The sequence below is a fragment of the Dama dama genome, chromosome 27 (genome assembly GCF_033118175.1).
Source record: "Dama dama isolate Ldn47 chromosome 27, ASM3311817v1, whole genome shotgun sequence".
NCBI classification, from domain to species: Eukaryota; Metazoa; Chordata; class Mammalia; order Artiodactyla; family Cervidae; genus Dama; species Dama dama.
The window spans coordinates 60,370,623-60,389,459 of NC_083707.1; the positions used below are offsets into that span (position 1 = coordinate 60,370,623).

The following is an 18,837-nucleotide window of genomic DNA, read 5'->3' on the forward strand; positions in this document are numbered from 1 at the left end:
ATTCTCAAATATAGTCATGGATGATATTTTATAAAATAAAACCTATGGAAAATCCCTCATTTGTTCTTCTGGGTTGAGTTCTCTTCCTCTTGATTTGACAGAAGGAGCCAAGCTTCTTTCTGTTTTGTTACATGTCAGCATGAATTTTCAGTAGAGCAGAAAAGTAATTTTAGGATTCATAATGCCTTTCAGTACAATTGTGTTGATTAACTGCACGAAAAATAAATATTTAAGTCAATCTTCCCTGCAGGATTCCAAATACAGATCCTCCAATCTCTGCAGCTCCACTCAGAGAAATGTTTTGTTTCTTCAGCTTGGAGTTTTTCAAGATTAGACCCAACATGGCATTGCATTGAGAAACAAATCCAATAAATCCACAGAGCTTTATAAAGACAATTGTGATTTACAATTTATTATCTCCCAAAGCCTCACATAGACTGTAGACATGGTTATTCCAGAGAGTCTGTCAGCCATTAAAATTAAATACTAGCTTGTATGCCCTGAAACAAATATCCAGATGACACAAAACCCAAAAGAAAGTGAGGTAGCAGATGGCCAATATGTTAGATGCATTGTCTTAGCTTCTTTTTTTATTTTAATTTTAACTTCTTTAAGACTGCCCAAGGAATTTTGTATGGGCGGGGGAGAAGAAAGGGGGAAATGTAAAAGATATTTGCTATAAACAGACTAGGGTTTCTTCTACACTCAGGAGCTGTCTGTTAGAAAGCAGAAGTTAGTCGACGTAAGCTCTGAGGGCCAGACGTTGCTTTTGTAGCTTATTGATTAAGACCTGTAATAAGGCCCTGTCGGCACATGAGTGGTTTTTACAAGACTTCTAAGTACCCTGAATCAAAGCATATTCCCCAAGACACAAGCGCTGCAACAGACCTGACGCTGAATTTATGTGACCGTACCCTTTATTCCATAAATAGTTTAGAAGTCGTTCTGCTTTATTTGTTTAATGAAAACAATGAGGGTTCAAAAGCCCTATTGTTTAGAGGGAAACAAATCAATCCTGAAGGCAAAGGAGACAGAAATGTAGATAACTAGAAGTCTGTACCTCTCAAGTCGGTTACCAAAGGCCATCTGTTGCTCCATCTTCAGCAAAGAGACGAGACTGGAGGTGGTTGAAAATCACTCCATTTACTGAAAATCTGCAGCCTTATGCTGAATCCCTGCTCCCCACCCTCCCATTCCCTGGGAGATTGCTTCTGAAATACTTAAGCAGAAACATGTTTTCATCAAACTCCTACCTTATGAGGACTGCTACCAGTGATAAGAGCTGCCACCTTTGGTTTTAGAGGAAGATTGTCTTTCAGTCACTGTGTCCGGCTCTGCGACCCCATGGACTGCAGCACGCCAGGCTCCCCAGTCCTTCACTGTCTCCCAGAGCTTGCTCAAACTCATGTCCATTGCGTTGATGATGCTATCTAACCATGTCATCCCTTGTCGCTCCCTTCTCCTCCTGCCTTCATTCTTTCCCAGCATCAGGGTCTTTTCCAATGAGTCAGCTCTTCGATCAGGTGGCCAAAGTACTGGAGCTTCAGCATCAGAGGACGGAGTCAGGCCCACATTCTGAGCAGTTGGGAGGAAAGGGCCAGAGGACCAGAAGGAGCTTGACAGGCCTGAGGGCTCCCCGCTGCTGATGAGATGAGGGATGTCAGAACTAGGACCTGAAGGAAAAGGAGGGGTAAGACTGGAGGGGCTGAGGGCATCCCCTCATTCATACCAAAAAATGCCACTCTGTGGATGTGGGCCATCTGGGCAGAGGCTGGTATCCAAAAGATCCAGCTCTGACTCGCTGGAAACCAAGCCTAAGAAGGTGGGGTTTGGGGTCGTGGGAGCAGGAAAGCCAGAGGCAGAGCTGGTGTGGCCTGTAGCATCAAGGGACAGGGCCCCAAGGGATCAGTCAGGACATCCAAGGTCTAGATTTCCTACTAGTTACAAACGCGGGGACTGCGGTGCAGAGGGAGAGCCATGGGCTCCTGGACGTGGAGCTTGGGATCAGAGTGAGACCAGCACAAGATGAAGCCAGTTCTGCATGTGTGTGAGCCCCAGGGAGCCGCAGGTCTACTAAGAGGGTTCACCCTAGAGCTGCAAGTGGAGGAAAACACGGGGCTTCTCAGAGGCAAAGAGCAAAGAACAAGGGTCAAGTCAGCTCAGTTGCTCAGCTGTGTCCGACTCTGTGCGACCCCATGGACTGTAGCACGCCAGGCTTTCTTGTCCATCTCCAACTCCCGGAGCTTACTCAGTTTGATGTCCATCGAGTCAGTGATGCCATCCAACCATTTCACCCTCTGTCGTCCCCTTCTCCTCCCACCTTCAATCTTTCCCAGCATCAGGGTCTTTTCCAATGAGTCAGTTCTTTGCATCAGGTGGCCAAAGTATTCGAGTTTCAGCTTCAGCATCAGCCCTTCCAATAAATATTCAGGACTGATTTCCTTTACGATAGACTGGTTGGATCTCTTTGCAGTCCAAGGGACTCTCAAGAGTCTTCTCCAACACCATAGTTCAAAAGCGTCATTTCTTCGGGTCTCTTTATGGTCCACCTCTCACATCCATACATGACTACTGGAAAAACCATAGCTTTGACTAGGTGGACGTTTGTTGGCAAAGTAATGTCTTTGCTTTTTAATATGCTGTCTAGGTTGGTCATAACTTTTCTTTCAAGGAGCAAGCGTCTTTGAATTTCATGGCTGCAGTCACCATGAGCAGTGACTTTGGAGCCCAAGAAAATAAAGTCTCTGTTTCCATTGTTTCCCCATCTATTTGCCATGAAGTGATGGGACCAGATGCCGTGATATCAGTTTTCTGAATGTTGAGTTTTAAGCCAACTTTTTAACTCTCCTCTTTTACTTTCATCAAGGGGTTCTTTAGTTCTTCTTCACTTTCTGCCATAAGTGTGCTGTCATCTGCATATCTGAGGCTATTGATATTCCTCCTGGCAATCTTGATTCCAGCTTGTGCTTCATCCAGCTCAGCGTTTCTCATGATGTACTCTGCATATAAGTTAAATAAGCAGGGTGACAATATACAGCCTTGTCGCATTCCTTTCCCGATTTGGAATCAGTCTGTTGTTCCATGTTCAGTTCTAACTGGACCTGCACACAGATTTCTCAAGAGGCAGGTCAGATGGTCTGGTATTCCCATATCTTGAAGAATTTTCCACAGTTTGTTGTGATCCACACAGTCAAAAGCTTTGGCATAGTCAATAAAGCAGAGGTAGATGTTTTTTTGGAACTCTCTTGCTATTTTGATGATCCAGCGGATGTTGGCAATTTGATCTCTGGTTCCTCTCCCTTTTCTAAATCCAGCTTGAACGTCTGGAAGTTCATGGTTCACATACTATTGAAGCCTGGCTTGAAGAATTTTGAGCATTACTTTACTAGTGTGTGAGATGAGTGCAATTGTGCGGTAGTCTGAGGATTCTTTGGCATTGCCTTTCTTAGGGATTGGAATGAAAATGGACATTTTCCAGTCCTGTGGCCACTGCTGAGTTTTCCAAATTTTCTGGCATATTGAGTGCAGCACTTTTCACAGCATCATCTTTTAGGATTTGAAATAGCTTACCTGGAATTCCATCACCTCCACCAGCAAAGGAGGAAAAAAAGAACAAGGGAGGGAAAACAACAACAACAACAAAGTATATCTTGTCTTCTCCGGAAGGTGCAGGCCTCCTAAAGAGAGTTTTCTAGATTCTTTTTATTTACCCCCAAAGCACATTTCCTTGGGGCTTCCCTGGTGGCTCAGATGGTAAAGAATCTGCCTGCAATGCGGGAGACTGGGTTCATTCCCTGGGTCAGGAAGATCCCCTGGAGAAGGGATAGGCTACCCATTCCAGTATTCTTGCCTGGAGAATTCCATGGATAGAGGAGCCTGGCGGGCTACAGTCCTTGGGGTCGTAAAGACTCAGACATGACGGAGCAACTCACACACACACATATTTCATTAACCATATCTACGTACGCATGTTGCCTTATAAGTTGTATTATGTTGATTGTCATTTTGAAAGTCTGAAGGTGTGCTGCAAAGTATCTAATGTAACTCACGAACAAAGTAGGGATCAGTTTAAGTTCTACCTTAAATTAAATTAATACCAAAATTGTCTGCCTCACCACAGTCAAATTTCCCAGTAGCAGAATTACTGATGTAACTTGAAAGATCAGTAATCCTATAGCGGTGTGAAACAAACATGTCAGTTCTGCAGTGATGAAGATGTTCTGGAATTAGACAGCAGTGCTGGTTGCATAACTTTTTGAATATACAAAAAAAAAAAAAAAAAAAGCCCAGTGAATCATAACCTTTGAAAGGGGAAATTTCATAGTATGTGAATTATCTCTCAATATTTAAAAAAGAAGACATGTCCAGGTGTAAAGCCACAATTCACTTAGGAGACAGAGATGGATATTAAGGAACAATCTGAAAAAAAATCTGTTTAAGAGGACATCTGGTCACCTCTGGAATCACAGCTTCCCTGTTTTTGCCAGGGTTACACTCCTGGGCCAGAGGGCGGATGGGCGGAATGAATCACAGCCATGCGCCTAGACGTGTAAACAAACTGTCTACACTTTCAGGTGGCTGACGCTCACCAGGTACCGGGGTTTGGAGCCCAGCGCCCAGCCCACAGTGGCACCTGACCACTTCTGGCTGCTGCTTCAGGAGGCGCCCTTTTAGCAAATTCCCCTAAAAAGAACCTGTGTACGTGACCCAGACAAAGCCTGGCCCTATCTCACAGAGACTTGCAGTTTTCTTACGAGTCAGATGCAATCGGCCTTGATCATCTGAAATAGGGTCCAACCGCACATTTCTCTGGTCTGCTTTGTCATCAGCATGGCAGGGGCGCTCACATACCATCAGGCTTACACAGACCCTTTCTGTGAAACAGCATCTGCATTGCCGCGTCCAGCCTCACCGTCTGCCTCTGCGCATCTCTCCTCTCTGCACACGTTGCTATGCCGACCCGGAGACACGGGTTCCCATGGAAACAGGGAAAGCCCCCAGAGAGCAGAGGCGGGGCGGCTTCTGTTGCGTCATCTTTCCCAGTGTCCACGGGCTCACTGCCCTGACCCTGTGAGCCCGGTGGACGCTTGGGGAACGTCGGTCCCGATACTCGGGTCCACGGAGAGGGTCAGACGGCCTAGGAACCAAGTCCAGATACAGCCTTCCGGGCACACTGGCTCCAGAAATACATTCGACGCTCTCGTTGACCTCAGAGGAACTGTCCCCGACCGCAGCCCCCCAGAAGCTCTTTGCCTGACCCGGGGGAGGTCGGGGAGGCCCTTACTGGCTGCGTCCTGCACGCCCTACTTACTCTTAATTTTTACTTTTTGGCCATGCCTCATGGCGTGTGGGATCTTTGTTTCCTGACCGGGGATCGAACCCGGGCCCCCTGCTTTGGACGCACAGTTTTCACCACCGGACCACCAGGGAAGTCTCTCTTTTCCGGTTTTAAATTTATTTTTGGCTGTGCTGGGTCTTCGTTGCGGCATGGGTTTTCTCTACTCGCGGCCCGCGGAGGCTGCCCCAGTTGCGGCTCGCGGGCTTCTCTTGAGGAGCGCAGGCTCGGCGTGCAGCTTCGGGAGTCGTGGTTCCCGGCTCTAAAGCGCAGGCTCAGTCGCTCTGGTTCACGGGCTCAGCTGCTCCGCGGCATGTGGATCTTCCCAGGCCGGGGATCGAACCTGTGTCCCCGGCGTTGGGAGGGGGCTCTTGACCGCTGAGCCGCCCGGGAGCCCCGGCTGATCTCCGCCCTGTGAGCCCTGAGGACACCCCCAGGTCCCCGCGCGCGCAGGGAGGGCCCGCTGCCCCCCTTGCAGCCCACCCTGGAGTGCGGAGCCCTCTGAGGGCAAGGTGGTGACTGCGGACCCCGGGCCCAGCAAAGCCCTACCCCTCGGTGAGTGCCCGCCGGCGTCCGCGCCGCTGCCCCGGGCTTCCGTCTCCCCTGGGTCTGTGGCTGGACTGCCTGCCTGTCCACAGCGGTGTGTGTTGTTTTTCTCTAACAGAGACGCTGATAAGGGAAAGAGCTTTACTGCGGCAAAGTGATAAGAATCTGAGCGAATGCAGGGTACTTGGCTTTTGCTTTGTTTTGCTTAGATGAGCAAATGTGGAAATTAATATTGGTGTTAGAATCATGCAGAAAGGAGACCGAAGTTCAAAAAGCTGAAGCGGCACATGGACATTCCTCCAGCCGGCGGGCTGGCGGGAGTCCAGGCTCCAGGTCACAGGCTCCCTATAAACCCTTGCTGTCCCACTTTTAAAACTTCTCTGCATGTTTAAAACTTTTTAAAGGCAAGCAGTACTAAGCATCTTTCTAAAATCAGAAGTAGCTTGTCAGATCACATTTCCCCTGATATAACACACCGGCTTCCCAGGTGGCTCAGTGGTAAAGAATCTGCCTGTAAAAGTCAGCAGACAGATACAGGTTTGATCCCTGGGTCAGGAAGATCCCCTGGAGGAGGGCATGGTAACCCCCTCTAGTGTTCTTGCCTGGAGAATCCCATGGACAGGAAAGCGTGGCGGGATACAGTCCATAGGGTCACAAAGAGTGTAATACACGGATGAAGGGACCCCACTCTGTGCTTCTCCAGTTTTTATGACCAAAGTGGACTGACCACACTGTCCGCCACAGGATGACACAGACGTGGGGCCACTTTGTACGTGGTTGGTAGAAAGCAGTTTTCAACCTTCTGGGTACCACTTATAAATTTCCCTTCAATTCAGCCTGTTCGCATGAGCATAACTGAAATATTTTTAAATACTTAAATGGATCTTGATGCCAGGATCATTGGTTTTGTACATTCTTGGGGGGGGGGGGAATGGGCTAGAATAGGATAGTGATACCTTTGTTGGGAGGTGGGCGGTATCATGCAGAGCGGTGGCAGGACAGTTTCTGGTGGCTTCCTCTGGGAGGAACTTGTGCCTAATCTACCTGATGCACATTTTCTTTTTAGGTGACTTTTCAGATCGCCCCTCCGTGTACCAGCGAGAGGTATTATGAGCATCTTGGACAGTGCTGTAAGAAATGTGAACCAGGTTCGTGCTGCTAAACCTCCTTTTGCTGTCCTCCCCAAGTGGGCAGGGCCCGTTTTTGTTTTAACGTTAGTAAGTAGCTGATTCTGTCCTGCCAGATGAGAAAAAAACGGATAGGCTTCATATGGCAGTGGCAGGTAGTAATGTCTGTCATTCTGAAGAGAAAAATCTCACTCTCAATAGGTGAAGCAACTTAAAAACCAAGAGCAATTCAGAAACTGGAATTAAGTGCATGCTGGAGTGTCAGTTAAGGACCAGTTTCCTCAAACACTATTTCTTGAGAAGGCAAGAGGTTTTTTTAAAATGCTGTTTTAGAAGTTTGTGATTCAAACTCTCAAAATATTCAATAGAACTCTTATTTAACAGTATCATTTGGGGGTAGTTCCCTAGTTGTTCTGTGGCTTGGGCTCAGCTCTTTCACTGCCGTAGCCCAGGTTCAACCCCTGATGGGGAATTAAGATCCCACAAACAGGGACTTCCCTGGTGGTCCAGTGTCTAAGATTCCACGCTCCCAGTGCAGGGGGCCAGGGTTCAATCCCTGATCAGGGAAGTAGGTCCCACATACCACAGCTAAGACTTGAGGCAGTCAAATGAATAAACAAATAAATAAATATTAAAAAAAAAAAAAAAGATCCCACAAACCGCGAGGTAAGGCCAAAAAAAAAAAAGTATTAATTTCATAGAAATTCACCAGGGGTGGGGGTGGGGATGGGGATGGGGATGATTGTCTTTGAATCACTGCCAAAAATTGCCTAAATCCTGTTATAACTTCTCCCACAACATCTGCTGAGGAGTAGGAGGTAGACTGGTCACCATTTCCCCAAAGTTGTTTTGACAAGGAGGTGGCCAGCTACTTCTGTGGCCTGGGTAAGGCCCCAAGTCCAGAGGGTCCTCACTCACTCCTTGTTCTGGGGACGGAAGAGGAGCTTTAAGGAAAAGGAGCTTATCTTATTACAAATCCTTTAGCTATTTCAGCTACAAATATTTTTGGGGTGCACAGAGTGAAGATCCATTGATTCTCATGCATATGTGTGTGTTTCTGAGCGTGTGTATTACTCTGATCAAACAAAGTTAACCGTGAGCCCACAGTGTGCGTAGGACAAAAGAAACAAACTCTGCGGGTCGACAGTAAAGAGGCTTTGAAGACGGAGATGTGAGGCAGGAGATGAAGTTTCTCTTGCTTAGCCCCCAGGGAACCCCTCGAGTTCTGCAGGCACCAGTTTGAAAACCGCAGTTCTTTTCCTGAGTCAGCAGGGGTTGGGAGTGGAAAGGCCTAGGGTTTCACTTAGAAGGTCTGAAAGACCACGGTGACCACAGGCACAGCAAACCCCAGGGAGGTTATCTGGGCCAGCGGGGAGGCCTGAGGAGCCCCTGCTGTGAGACATGACCTCTGTCTCTGGGGGCATCCTGGGACCACATCATGTAAAGGGTTTGGTAGACTGGTGCTTTTTTTTTTTTTTCCCTTGGCTACACCGTAAGACTTGCAGGATCTTAGTTCCTCCACCAAGTATCGAACCTGGGTGCTCAGCAGTGAAAATGCAGAGTCCTAACCATTGGACTGCCAGGGAATTCCCAGACTGACTCATTTTTGTTGATTTATTGGGAGACTTCCTTTGGGAAGAATTTGTGCCTAATCTCTAGGCAAATAGAGATTGTCAGATCACATTTCCCCTGATATAACACACAGGCTTCCCAGGTGGCTCAGTGGTAAAGAATATGCATGTAAAAGTCAGCAGACAAAGAGATGCAGGTTTGACCCCTGGGTTAGGAAGATCCCCTGGAGGAGGGCATGGTAACCCACTCTAGTGTTCTTGCCTGGAGAATCCCATGGACAGGGAAGCGTGGTGGGATACAGTCCATAGGGTCACAAAGAGTATAATACACGGATGATTTTTGATGGGTGCATGTTCCCCCTTCTAATTTAAGGAACGTACATGTCTTCCAAATGCACCACTACCTCTGAAAGCGTCTGTCTGCCCTGTGGCTTGGACGAATACCTGGACACCTGGAACGAAGAAGATAAATGCCTGCTGCACAAAGTCTGCGATCCAGGTGAGTCAGCCCGTCAGGGGCAGTGTGGGAAACGACATTGTTGGATGCGGCGACGCTGTGCCTTTGGGGGCAAGGGAAGACGTCTGCCCACAGACCCCCAGAGGGTGCGCTTTAGATCCCAGGGGCACTGTGTTACGGGTTTCCGTAGGGAACTTCTGGAATGTATCTGTTTTGCTTTTATTGAAGATTTACAGTATCCTGTTTGTCTGCAGTGTACAGCAAAGTGGTTCAGGGGTGTGTGTGTGTACTTTTTCAGATTCTTTTCCCTTTTAGGTTATTACAAAGTATTGCGTGTAGTTTCCTGTGCTATACAGTTGATCCTTGTTGGCCATCTATCTTATATACATCAGTGTGTGTATGTTAATCCCAGACTCCTGATTTATACCCTCTCCTAGCTTTCCCCTTTGTTAACCATATTTGTTTCCTATGTCTGTGGGTCTATTTCTGTTTTGTAAATAAGTCCATTTGTAATATTTTTTTAGATGCCACATGTAAGTGATAATATGTGATATTTGTGTTTTCAGTCCTGGAAGGTATCTTACGCTTGACAGAAGGTTTCCACGGCATTTCCACATACACTGTGTTACTTCTCACAAAAAAACCCTGTGAGAAAGCTATGATTATCCCATTGTAAAAATGAAGAAACTAAGGGGGAGTGAGTGATTTCTCCAAGGTTACAAATGAGAAGCAGGACTCAAAACCAGGCCTTCTAACTCCCAGGTCTTCTTCCTAAACTATCCACGTCTTCCTACCTCCATAGTCTGATCTCTTTATCATACTGCTATAGGGCTTTTGACTCAGATCTTTTAAAAATTAAAGTTTATTTATAAGAATAGGATCAAAATATGTCTCCTAAGTCCCAACCCAGAAGCTCCTTTCATCCCCTTTTTTCCATTTTTCACTCAGTCTATCTGTTAAGGAAGCCACGCCATCAGTCCTGTAGAGGTTCCACTGTCAGAGCTTTGCTAGCTGCATTATCTCGGTCTCATTAAACACACGTCTTCTGTCCCCTGTATTTCCTGCAAAGGGGTTATTAGATCTAGAAGGCTGATCAGAATCTGGTTTGGGTTTTTCTGCTTTCTTTTTGGCAAAACTCCTTCAAAAGGTGATGTCAGGGGTCACAGTGTAGCTGCTTCTCTCTTTTCTGGGTGATATGAGCAGCTGTTGATGATCATGACCTAGATCCATTTTCATTTAGGGGCTGCAGAAAGGTGATGTTCTAACTCCATCATCCTTTCTTCATTTATTGGCTGGAATGCTTTCTAAAGAGAAACTTCTCTCATCAACTGGTCGCTACCCTGAAGTGCAGTCTATACAGGAAAGGCAGAATGAATGCTTATAACTTTATTTTTCCACTTTTCAATATAATGACCCCATCACCAAGTTGTCCCCAGAGGATCTGTATGAACATCACAAGCTAGCTTCCTTTCTCACTCCCTGCCATCTTGGTAGCTGCACTTGGTTGGAGGCATCCCGCACCTAAGACCGCAAAGACGACGAGAAAGTTGCTGGAGTTGATTGACTCTAGGCTCCAGTTCGTTATGAAAAGTGGAAAGTGTGTGCTGGGGTGCAAGCAGACTCTGAAAATGATCAGACAGGCAAAGTGAAACTGGTTGTCCTCGCTGACCACTGCCCAGCCCTGAGGGAGCCTGAAATTGAGTATCGTGTGACAACGGCCAGAGCAAGCGTCTGTCACCATGGCGCTCGGATGCATCCAGCTCTTTGCGACCCCATGGACTGTTGCCCACCAGGCTCCCCTGTCCTTGAAATTTTCCAGGCAATATTCTGGAGCAGGTTGCCATTTCTTACTCCAGGGGATCTTCCTGACCCAGGGATCGAACCTGCATCTCTTGTGTCCCCTGCACTGGCAGACAGATTCTTTACCACTAGTGTCTATCACTGTGGTGGCAGTACTGAATTGGGCACCACGCGTGGAAAATACTACACAGCCAGACACACCAGCTCCCTGTGAGCCAGGTGACCGACATCATGAGGGGCATGCCGGGACAGACCCGTGAAGAGTAGGTCATGCACAACTTTTCTTTAATAAAACTAGCCAGAGCTTATTTTTTAGAAAAAGGAATATTATGAACTCACACATTTACACATTGGAGGTGTTTTAATCTACTGCAGTCTTACTGGGGCTTATATGATCACTCCTCTCCCTCGGGTATCTCTAAGAGCTCTCTTTCTCCCAGGCTTATCTTGGACACTTCCTTCCCTGAAGCTGGAATGAGCCATTTTTCCAAGGATTTCTCATCGCTTCATTAGAACATCTTATTTAGTGACTTCAGTCTGGGTGCTCAGAAGGCTCATTGCTACAAGGATTGATCCTTGTATTGATATATAGGGTTTTTTTTTTTTTCAAATAGAACAAAAATACTAGGAAATAAGTATTTTTTAAAGCACTGTAATATTTCTAAAATTAGAGACAGCTGGCAGACTTTGTCTGGAGAAGGTAACATGGAAAGTCCACTGAGCGAAGCATCTGATCAAGTCCTTTTTCTTTCCCATTGCTTAGTGGTGAGTTTGACTCATCACTGTCTCTTGGAAAGAAAGATTCACTCTGTCTACTGCCAAAATTGATTAAAGCCCCAAACCTGGTGCATTATTAAAAATATGTCAAAATCATCCATCACCACACAGGGTTATATGCACTTACTTTTGAGTGGGGTTGGGGGGCTTCCCTGGTGGCTCAGCAGTAAAGAACCTGCCTTCTAAGCAGGAGACGGGGGTCCCATCCCTGAGTCAGAAAGACCCCTGAGAAGGAAGTGGCAACCCACGCCAGTGTTCTTGCCTGGGAAATCCCATGGACGGGGGAGCCTGGTGGGCTGCAGTCTGTGGGGTCACAAAGAGTCGGACACTCCTCAACAACAAACCACCACCACAGATTTTGAGCGGGAGACTGGAATTCAAGTTTTCCAAGGAGAATGACTCTTGGCCATGTGTGTTGCAGACATTAGGTCCACGTTTATGCAAGTTGGTCGTGGTGCGTCACAGCTGACCTGGGCTTTGGAGAGTGGACCCCGAAGGGAGAGGGACCTCTGGTCCCCCAGGCTCTGGTCTGGAAAGAAGGGGGACAGGAGACACTGCTTCCCTGCGGTTACAGCTCCAGACAGTGAGCTAGGACGCGCTTCTGGTTGGTTTGTTTCCTCTGGAGCTCTGCCCTTGGCAGTGCAGGCTGCTATAGCAGAATACCACAGACTCGGTGGCTTGAACGGCAGATACGTACTCCTCACAGCTCTGAAGGCTGGAAGTCCGAGATCAGGGTGCCAGCATGGTCCGCTTCTTCACGAGGGCCCTGTTGTTGGCTCCAGGGCAGCCACTTTCTTGTGTCCTCATGTGGTGGAGAGCAGAGAGAGTGAAAGCACGTTTTCTGCTGTCTCTTATTATAAAGGCACTAACCCCATTCAGGGCGGCTCCACCCTCATGACCTAATCACCTCCCAAAGCCCCCACCTCCTAATGCCATCACACTGAAGGGGATGAGGACTTCAACATAAGAATTTTCAGGGGACACAAACATCAATCCGTAACTAACACTGGTAAATATTAGGGGATATACAGAACAAGGGCTGTCTGGACAATCCAGGATAGATGAGGCTGTGTAGTGGCAGGAGGTCTGTTTTAAATAATGTTACTGTGCTGTGTGTGTGTATGTGTGTGCAGTTGGTTCCTGTTATTCACTGTGCGTGCATGCATGCGTGCGTGCTAAGTCGCTCTCCGGTTCCAGCTCTCGGTGACCCCATGGACTGTAGCCCACTCTCTCCATGGAACTCTCCAGGCAAGAATACTGGCGTGGGTTGCTATTCCCTTCTCTAAGGGATCTTCCAACCCAGGGATTGAACCCAGGTCTCCCCTATTGAAGGCAGATTCTTTTACCACCTGAGCCACTGGGGAAGTCTGTTATTCAGGACAGTTAAGTTCTATAAAGTCATCACAAACACTGAGTTAGCAAATACTTCCCCTGGGTGGGTAAACATGACCTACATTTGTGCCTGTTTTTTGTGTAAAGACACCTTATTTAAGAAATATTTTGATGCATTAACAGTGTCACAATAAACAACACTTAACACAGTTTATCTAACATATGGATTTTCTCTGGAAGACACATCACTGCCTTCCTCGAAACACTCGGCAACAGTTCAGCCCTAGGCTGGGGGGGCCGCTTTACAGAAGGAGCTCACCAACAAAACACCAACAAAACACAGCAATAAAGACCCTAAACAGAACACAAGGAGTCTGGTTTCCAGTGTGAGAGCTGAAAGGAAGGCAGCACGACCTCCTCTGCCCTCAGCTGGGGACGGACCTGTCCAGCTGGTGGCTCAAAGTTTTCACTGTTCTGCGTGTTTCTGAGAATAACTGCAAAAGCGCCAGGAGTATTGATTTGGAGGATACGATTGGATTTTAAGGAGAAGGTGAAAGTGCAAGTATGAACCAGCGAATAACGAGGATGAACTGAGCTTGTGAGCATTTACCTCTGTTGCACAAAAACTGGAAAGGGCCAGGAGGTCTGAGAAAAGGAGAGAGCTCTGTGTTGTAAGAAAAGACAGGAGGAATGCCTCATCCTGAATTTGGGGGAGAGATTAATTTCCAAGTATGTCGCCAGGCCCAGCCTATGTGCTTCTCCCACTTATCTGCTCACACAGGGAGGTCTGTTTTCAAGGAGGCCCTACAGGACCCCAGATGAACCCCCGTCTCCAGAAAACCTATGGGTTTAGATCCCGTTAGCCCTGGTGTTAAGAATGCGTGTCACATCTGAATTTACTAAAAATCAAGGAGCTGTTAAGTCCAGTTTTGCATGAGTCAAAATCGTCAGTACTTAGCAGCTCCCTGGGCCTTAATCTTCCTACTAACGTGAAAATTGACTTCTGAAAACGCACAGGTCTCCTAATTATTGAGAGAGAGAGAGAAAAAAAAAAAAAACAAACAGCCCCACCCCGAGCGGGATGTGTTGGTCCCAGCACCAGAGCTGTGCGGGGGAACCTGAGGGTTCCCGGATCCTGGCCTCGTGACTCACCGCGCGCGCCCGCGGGCGGGCGCCGGGGGCCGGGGGGTCGGACGGGCCCAGGGCGGGGGCGGCGGGCGCGAATGGCACGAGGCGGACGGTGTGTCTTTCTCTCCCGCAGGCAAGGCCCTGAGGGCCGTGGAGCCCGGCAACCGGACGGCGTCGCGGCGCTGCGCCTGCATCTCCGGCTACCACTGGAGCGAGGACTGCCACTGCTGCAGCCGCAACGCCGAGTGCGCGCGCGGCTTCGGCGCCCGCCCCGGTACGCGCGGCCGGGCGGGGCCTCCCGGGGCGCTCCCCCGTGTGCGGGCGGGCCCCGCGCCTGAGGCTTCTCGGGGCGCTCCCCTGCGCCGTCACGCTCGGCCGGCGCGGGGGCGCGGGAGACGAGGGTCCCGGGAGGCCGAGGGTCCCGCGGGAGGAGGCGAGGGTCCCCGGAGGCCGAGGGTCCCGCGGGAGGAGGCGAGGGTCCCCGGAGGCCGAGGGTCCCGCGGGAGGAGGCGAGGGTCCCCGGAGGCCGATGAGGGTCCCCGGAGGCCGAGCGCAGGGTGAGCGCCCAACCCCAGGCTCCTCCTCCTGCGAAACCTTCCCATCCCCATTTAGGGGGAAACAGGATCAGGCAGGGGTCCCCTCAGTTTTTTTTTTTTTAGAACTTGTGCACCCTGTTACAAGAATTTTGCAAAGCCGTGTGCGTCCAGTCAAAATTTTTAATCGACAGCTAAGCATTTTTATTACAAATTTCAAGAGTTGCTAAGGACTTAGTTTCCAGGGAATTAGTCCGTAACACTTTATAACATTTTCAGTGGGTTCTGAACCCCTAGCAGTTGGATACCCATCATCATCCGTGTAAAAAGGTAGCTATCAGAGGCCATCCCTGGAGGTGCAGTGGTTAAGACTCCGCATCCAGCGCACGGGACGTGGGTTTGACCCCTGGTCGGGGAACTAAGGTCCTACATGTCCCAGGGTGTGGCCAAAATTTTTTTTAATGAAAAAATAAAATTGCAATGATCGTCTCTAACTGTTGGAAACTCTATGTGGCTCTTTTTCTCTCGTTTGATTTGTATCCATTTCACCTTCCCCACAGAGTTTCATCATAATATATTTTTAGGCTCAGAGGGTTTTTACTAATTACCTTTTCATACTCTTTTCACGTTTTAAAAATGCACCTATTTGAAATTTTAATTTTCTTTTCTTTTTGGTTGCACCAGGCTCCTTGCAGGGCCTTGGTTCCCCCACCCCAGGAACGAACCACCCCGCGCCCCACTTCACCCCCTCTATCCCCTCCCCCTGCAGTGAAAGCTCTGAGTTCTAACCAATCACTAGACTGCCAGGGAATTCCATGAAATTTTAATTTTTAAAAATTTCTTGTGACTCAAGCTTTTAAGGTTAAAAACACTTCTTCTGGACTGACTTGTTCTACAGTGGTTATTACACAGTTGGTCCAAAAGATGAATGACTATATTATATTTTGCTATACTAATAGTTATAAAAGTAAAGCCTGAGTTGGGAGAATTAAAATATTATTCATTTCATTTCATATTGAGGAAAATCTGCATCACAGAGTCTGACTAAGTCAGCCCTGATTATCAGTTAAACCAGACAGGCTTTCTCTTGGGAAAAGTCGGACTTGACTTTTTGTTTGCTAAAACAAATCTCAGGACAGCCTACTCCCTTCTGAATCCTGGTTCTAAGATATAGGTGAGACTCAGGGCCTCTCATGCAGCTTGTTAAATTGCATGGAAGAAGGTGCTGGTCCCTTTCTGCTTTTTTCTTTTCTGGTCCTTGTCTTCTCTGCTTTGCCCCTTTGGAATGCAATAGGTGAAGAAGGGTAGAGAGGGTGACATGGATGCATGAAAATCTCACCCCTGCATCACAATATATTTGAACTCAGAACAAGTCAACCTGATTCCAGTTACCACTTTTATGTTGTCCCTTGCCCTTAATGGATGTTAGTCACTCAGTTGTGTCTGACTGTTTGTGACCCCGTGGACTGTAGCCCGCCAGGCTCCTCTGTCCATGCAATTCTCCAGGCAAGAATACTGGAGTGAGTAGCCATTCCCTTTTCCAGGGAATCTTCCTGACCCAGGGATCGAACTGGGATCTCCTGCATTGCCTGTGATTTCTTTATGTTTGAGCCGTGGGGGAAGCCCTGATAGATGGACAGCGAGAGACAAGCTGTTCTGAGGTGCTCTGAACGAAAGCGCTTTCTGTCACTGATCTTTTTGACTTGTTGCTTTGTTTGGCACCTCAGAAGTTTGGCTCCACGGTAGGATTTGGAGTAGGTATGAAGTGTGCCTTCTTTTGTAAGTGGGAGTAGTGTGATTGTGAAAGAGAGAAAAAAGGAGAAACTGCAGATGCCCCAGCAGTTCAGGGCAGACGTGAGAGTCAAGTGTACAGAAGTCAGCGCCTGTCAAGCTCTTTGTGCCTTGCAGCCCCTAGGGAAGTCATTTTGTTTTTAAGGGTTACTCTTCTAGAGTGTGATTATCATTTTAAAAGCTGTTTGAATTCATCTGAGTGACTAGATGTTAACTGTACCTTTGCTGATATCGTTTCAAGGCAAATCTAGTTGCTAGAGTAAGGAATGAGTACGCTACTTATTGGGGCTTCCCCGGGGGCTCACACAGCGAAGAATCCACCTGCAACGCAGCAGATCCAGGTTTGGTCTCTGGGTCGAGAATATCCCCTGGAGGAGGGCTTGGCAACCCACTCCACTACTCTTGCCTAGAGAATCCCAAGACAGGAGCCTGGCGGGCTACAGTCCACGGGGTCTCAAAGAGTTGGACACAACTGAAATGACTTGGCACACATGCACACCTGCTATGTATTGAGCAATTGCAAAAACCAAGAGTGTACTTCCCACTTGACTTTGGACAGAGAAAATGTAATTCCTTATTTTTGCATTTTATTCATGAAGATAAACCACAGAAGTGCTACTAATTTCAAGAGTAATTTGTGGTTTTGGCACAAGACAGTTGCTTATTATGATAGCACATGGTAGCCAGTGTCCTTCTTTATCGGAACCACCAAAGGGTCCCCGTGTGTCGGCTGCAGTAAAAGGAACAGACAGAGGAAATCTGAGACATTTCCTAGTTTGATAATATAGTTTATGAGGAATATGAGAGAGGCGAAGATAGCTTACTAACCAGGATTAATTCCTGCTTTGAGTGCTCTGGGTCCAAAATCCATCCCATCACTTGTGTTTTTGTAAGTAGGGTTTTATTGGAACACAGCCAATGTGTTTTTATACACTGTCTGTGACAGCTGTCACGCTGCAAGTAATTTGCAGAGAGCAGAGGGCCTCATAAGCTTAAGATATTTATCATATGGCCCTTTAGAGAAAACAACTGTTATTGCCAACCCTTGGTTTAAGAGGAGACCCATAGTGTAGCGTGGGTTTTGTTTTTGAAGTTGGTCAATACTCTGATACTTAGACTGGTAAGATTATTGATCAGAAGGGGTCAGGGCAAGAAGTTTCCTTTCAAAGTAGTTAATGGGCTACCATTCTCTGTACCGAAGCTGGGTGAGGGAGACAGGAGAGAACAGACTTGGCTGAAAGGAAACAGACAGCAGCTCTCTAGCCGGGAAACGAAGGATGGGTGCCTAGGACAGCAGCTCTGACGGCAGAGGCCGTGGACCGGAGAGCTGGAACGGATTCAGGTCCGGCCTTCGCGTCCCGACTCTGCGCCTGGGACCCCTGGACGTGCTGCTGTCTCGTGCTGCGGGATCTCGGGCCCCCTGAAGCCTGGGGGGCTTCCGCCAGCGGCTGCAGGGGGCCAGGGCAGCGGGGAGATGCCGGGGGGGCCCCTCCTGGCCGATCTCTAAGTGTCCCCGTCTGTCCTGTGTCCTCTTGTCCGTCGGTCTTTCTGACAGTGCAGCTCAACAAGGACACGGTGTGTGAGCCCTGCCCCGCAGGCTACTTCTCCAACACCACTTCCGCCACGGACACGTGCAGGCCCTGGACCAAGTGAGTGAGGGCGAGGGAATCAAGGGCGTCTTGATTTGGAAGAACTCCACCTCCGCTGTCTCGTCTGTTGTGAAAACAGAGTGATGCAATTTGGGGAGGCTTCCTCGGGAAGCGAGCTTCACAGCAGACACAGTCTGTCAGCTGGGTGTGAGGGAGAGAAACCCCTGCAGCCTGTCCTGGGACGGCTGGCAGGGGCCTGTACCACTGCAGAGTCAGTCTGACTGGAGCTTTGATTACAGCTGCAGCTGCTTTCCCCCTTCTCTAACTTTATTCAGTTGCTCATGATGCTTATTATCACTCACGAGTCTCTGTTTGCCCAGCTTCCCAGCATCACTGGTTTATTTGTGCAAAGATGTGTGTGTGTGTGTGTGCGCATTGTATATGTGCATATAGAAGCCTCCTGCTTAAATAAATGTTTACACACTTGGGTTTTTTCCCCACATAATATATCCTGAAGAAAACGCACTCCGCATTAACTGACTTACGTCTTTGTGGCTTCTTCTAACTACGTGGTGTGTTGTCATAGAGATGTACCATAATTTATTTAACAAGTTCCCTTGTTGTTCAGTTGCTCATTCATGTCAGACTTTGCGACCCCATGGACTGCAGCACGTCAGGCTTCACTATCTCCTGGAGCTTGCTCAAACTCATGTCCGTTGAGTCGGTGATGTCATCCAGCCATCTTGTCCTCTGTGGTCTCCTTCTCATGCCTTCAGTCTTTCCCAGCATCAGGGTCTTTTCCAATCAGTCAGTTCTTCTCATCAGGTGGCCAAAGTATTGGAGCTTCAGCT

At 48.1% G+C, this 18,837-nt stretch overlaps 1 protein-coding gene across 3 annotated transcripts in view; it reads left to right on the forward strand.

Annotated features, from left to right (window-relative positions):
• The first annotated feature begins 1,506 nt into the window (after positions 1-1,506).
• The window catches only part of TNFRSF11A (TNF receptor superfamily member 11a), a 40,054-nt gene continuing 22,723 nt past the window's right edge, over positions 1,507-18,837 (forward strand). The window contains exons 1-5 of one of the 3 annotated variants that reach the window (XM_061131168.1): positions 1,507-1,690; positions 6,948-7,029; positions 8,953-9,078; positions 14,207-14,347; positions 17,953-18,046. In XM_061131168.1, coding sequence (XP_060987151.1) covers positions 1,658-1,690; positions 6,948-7,029; positions 8,953-9,078; positions 14,207-14,347; positions 17,953-18,046 — 476 coding nt within the window. In that variant the 5' untranslated portion in view covers positions 1,507-1,657. Of the gene's footprint in view, positions 1,691-6,947; positions 7,030-8,952; positions 9,079-14,206; positions 14,348-17,952; positions 18,047-18,837 lie in introns of those variants that run through there. The other 2 variants (XM_061131167.1, XM_061131169.1) reach the window with 2 other exon arrangements.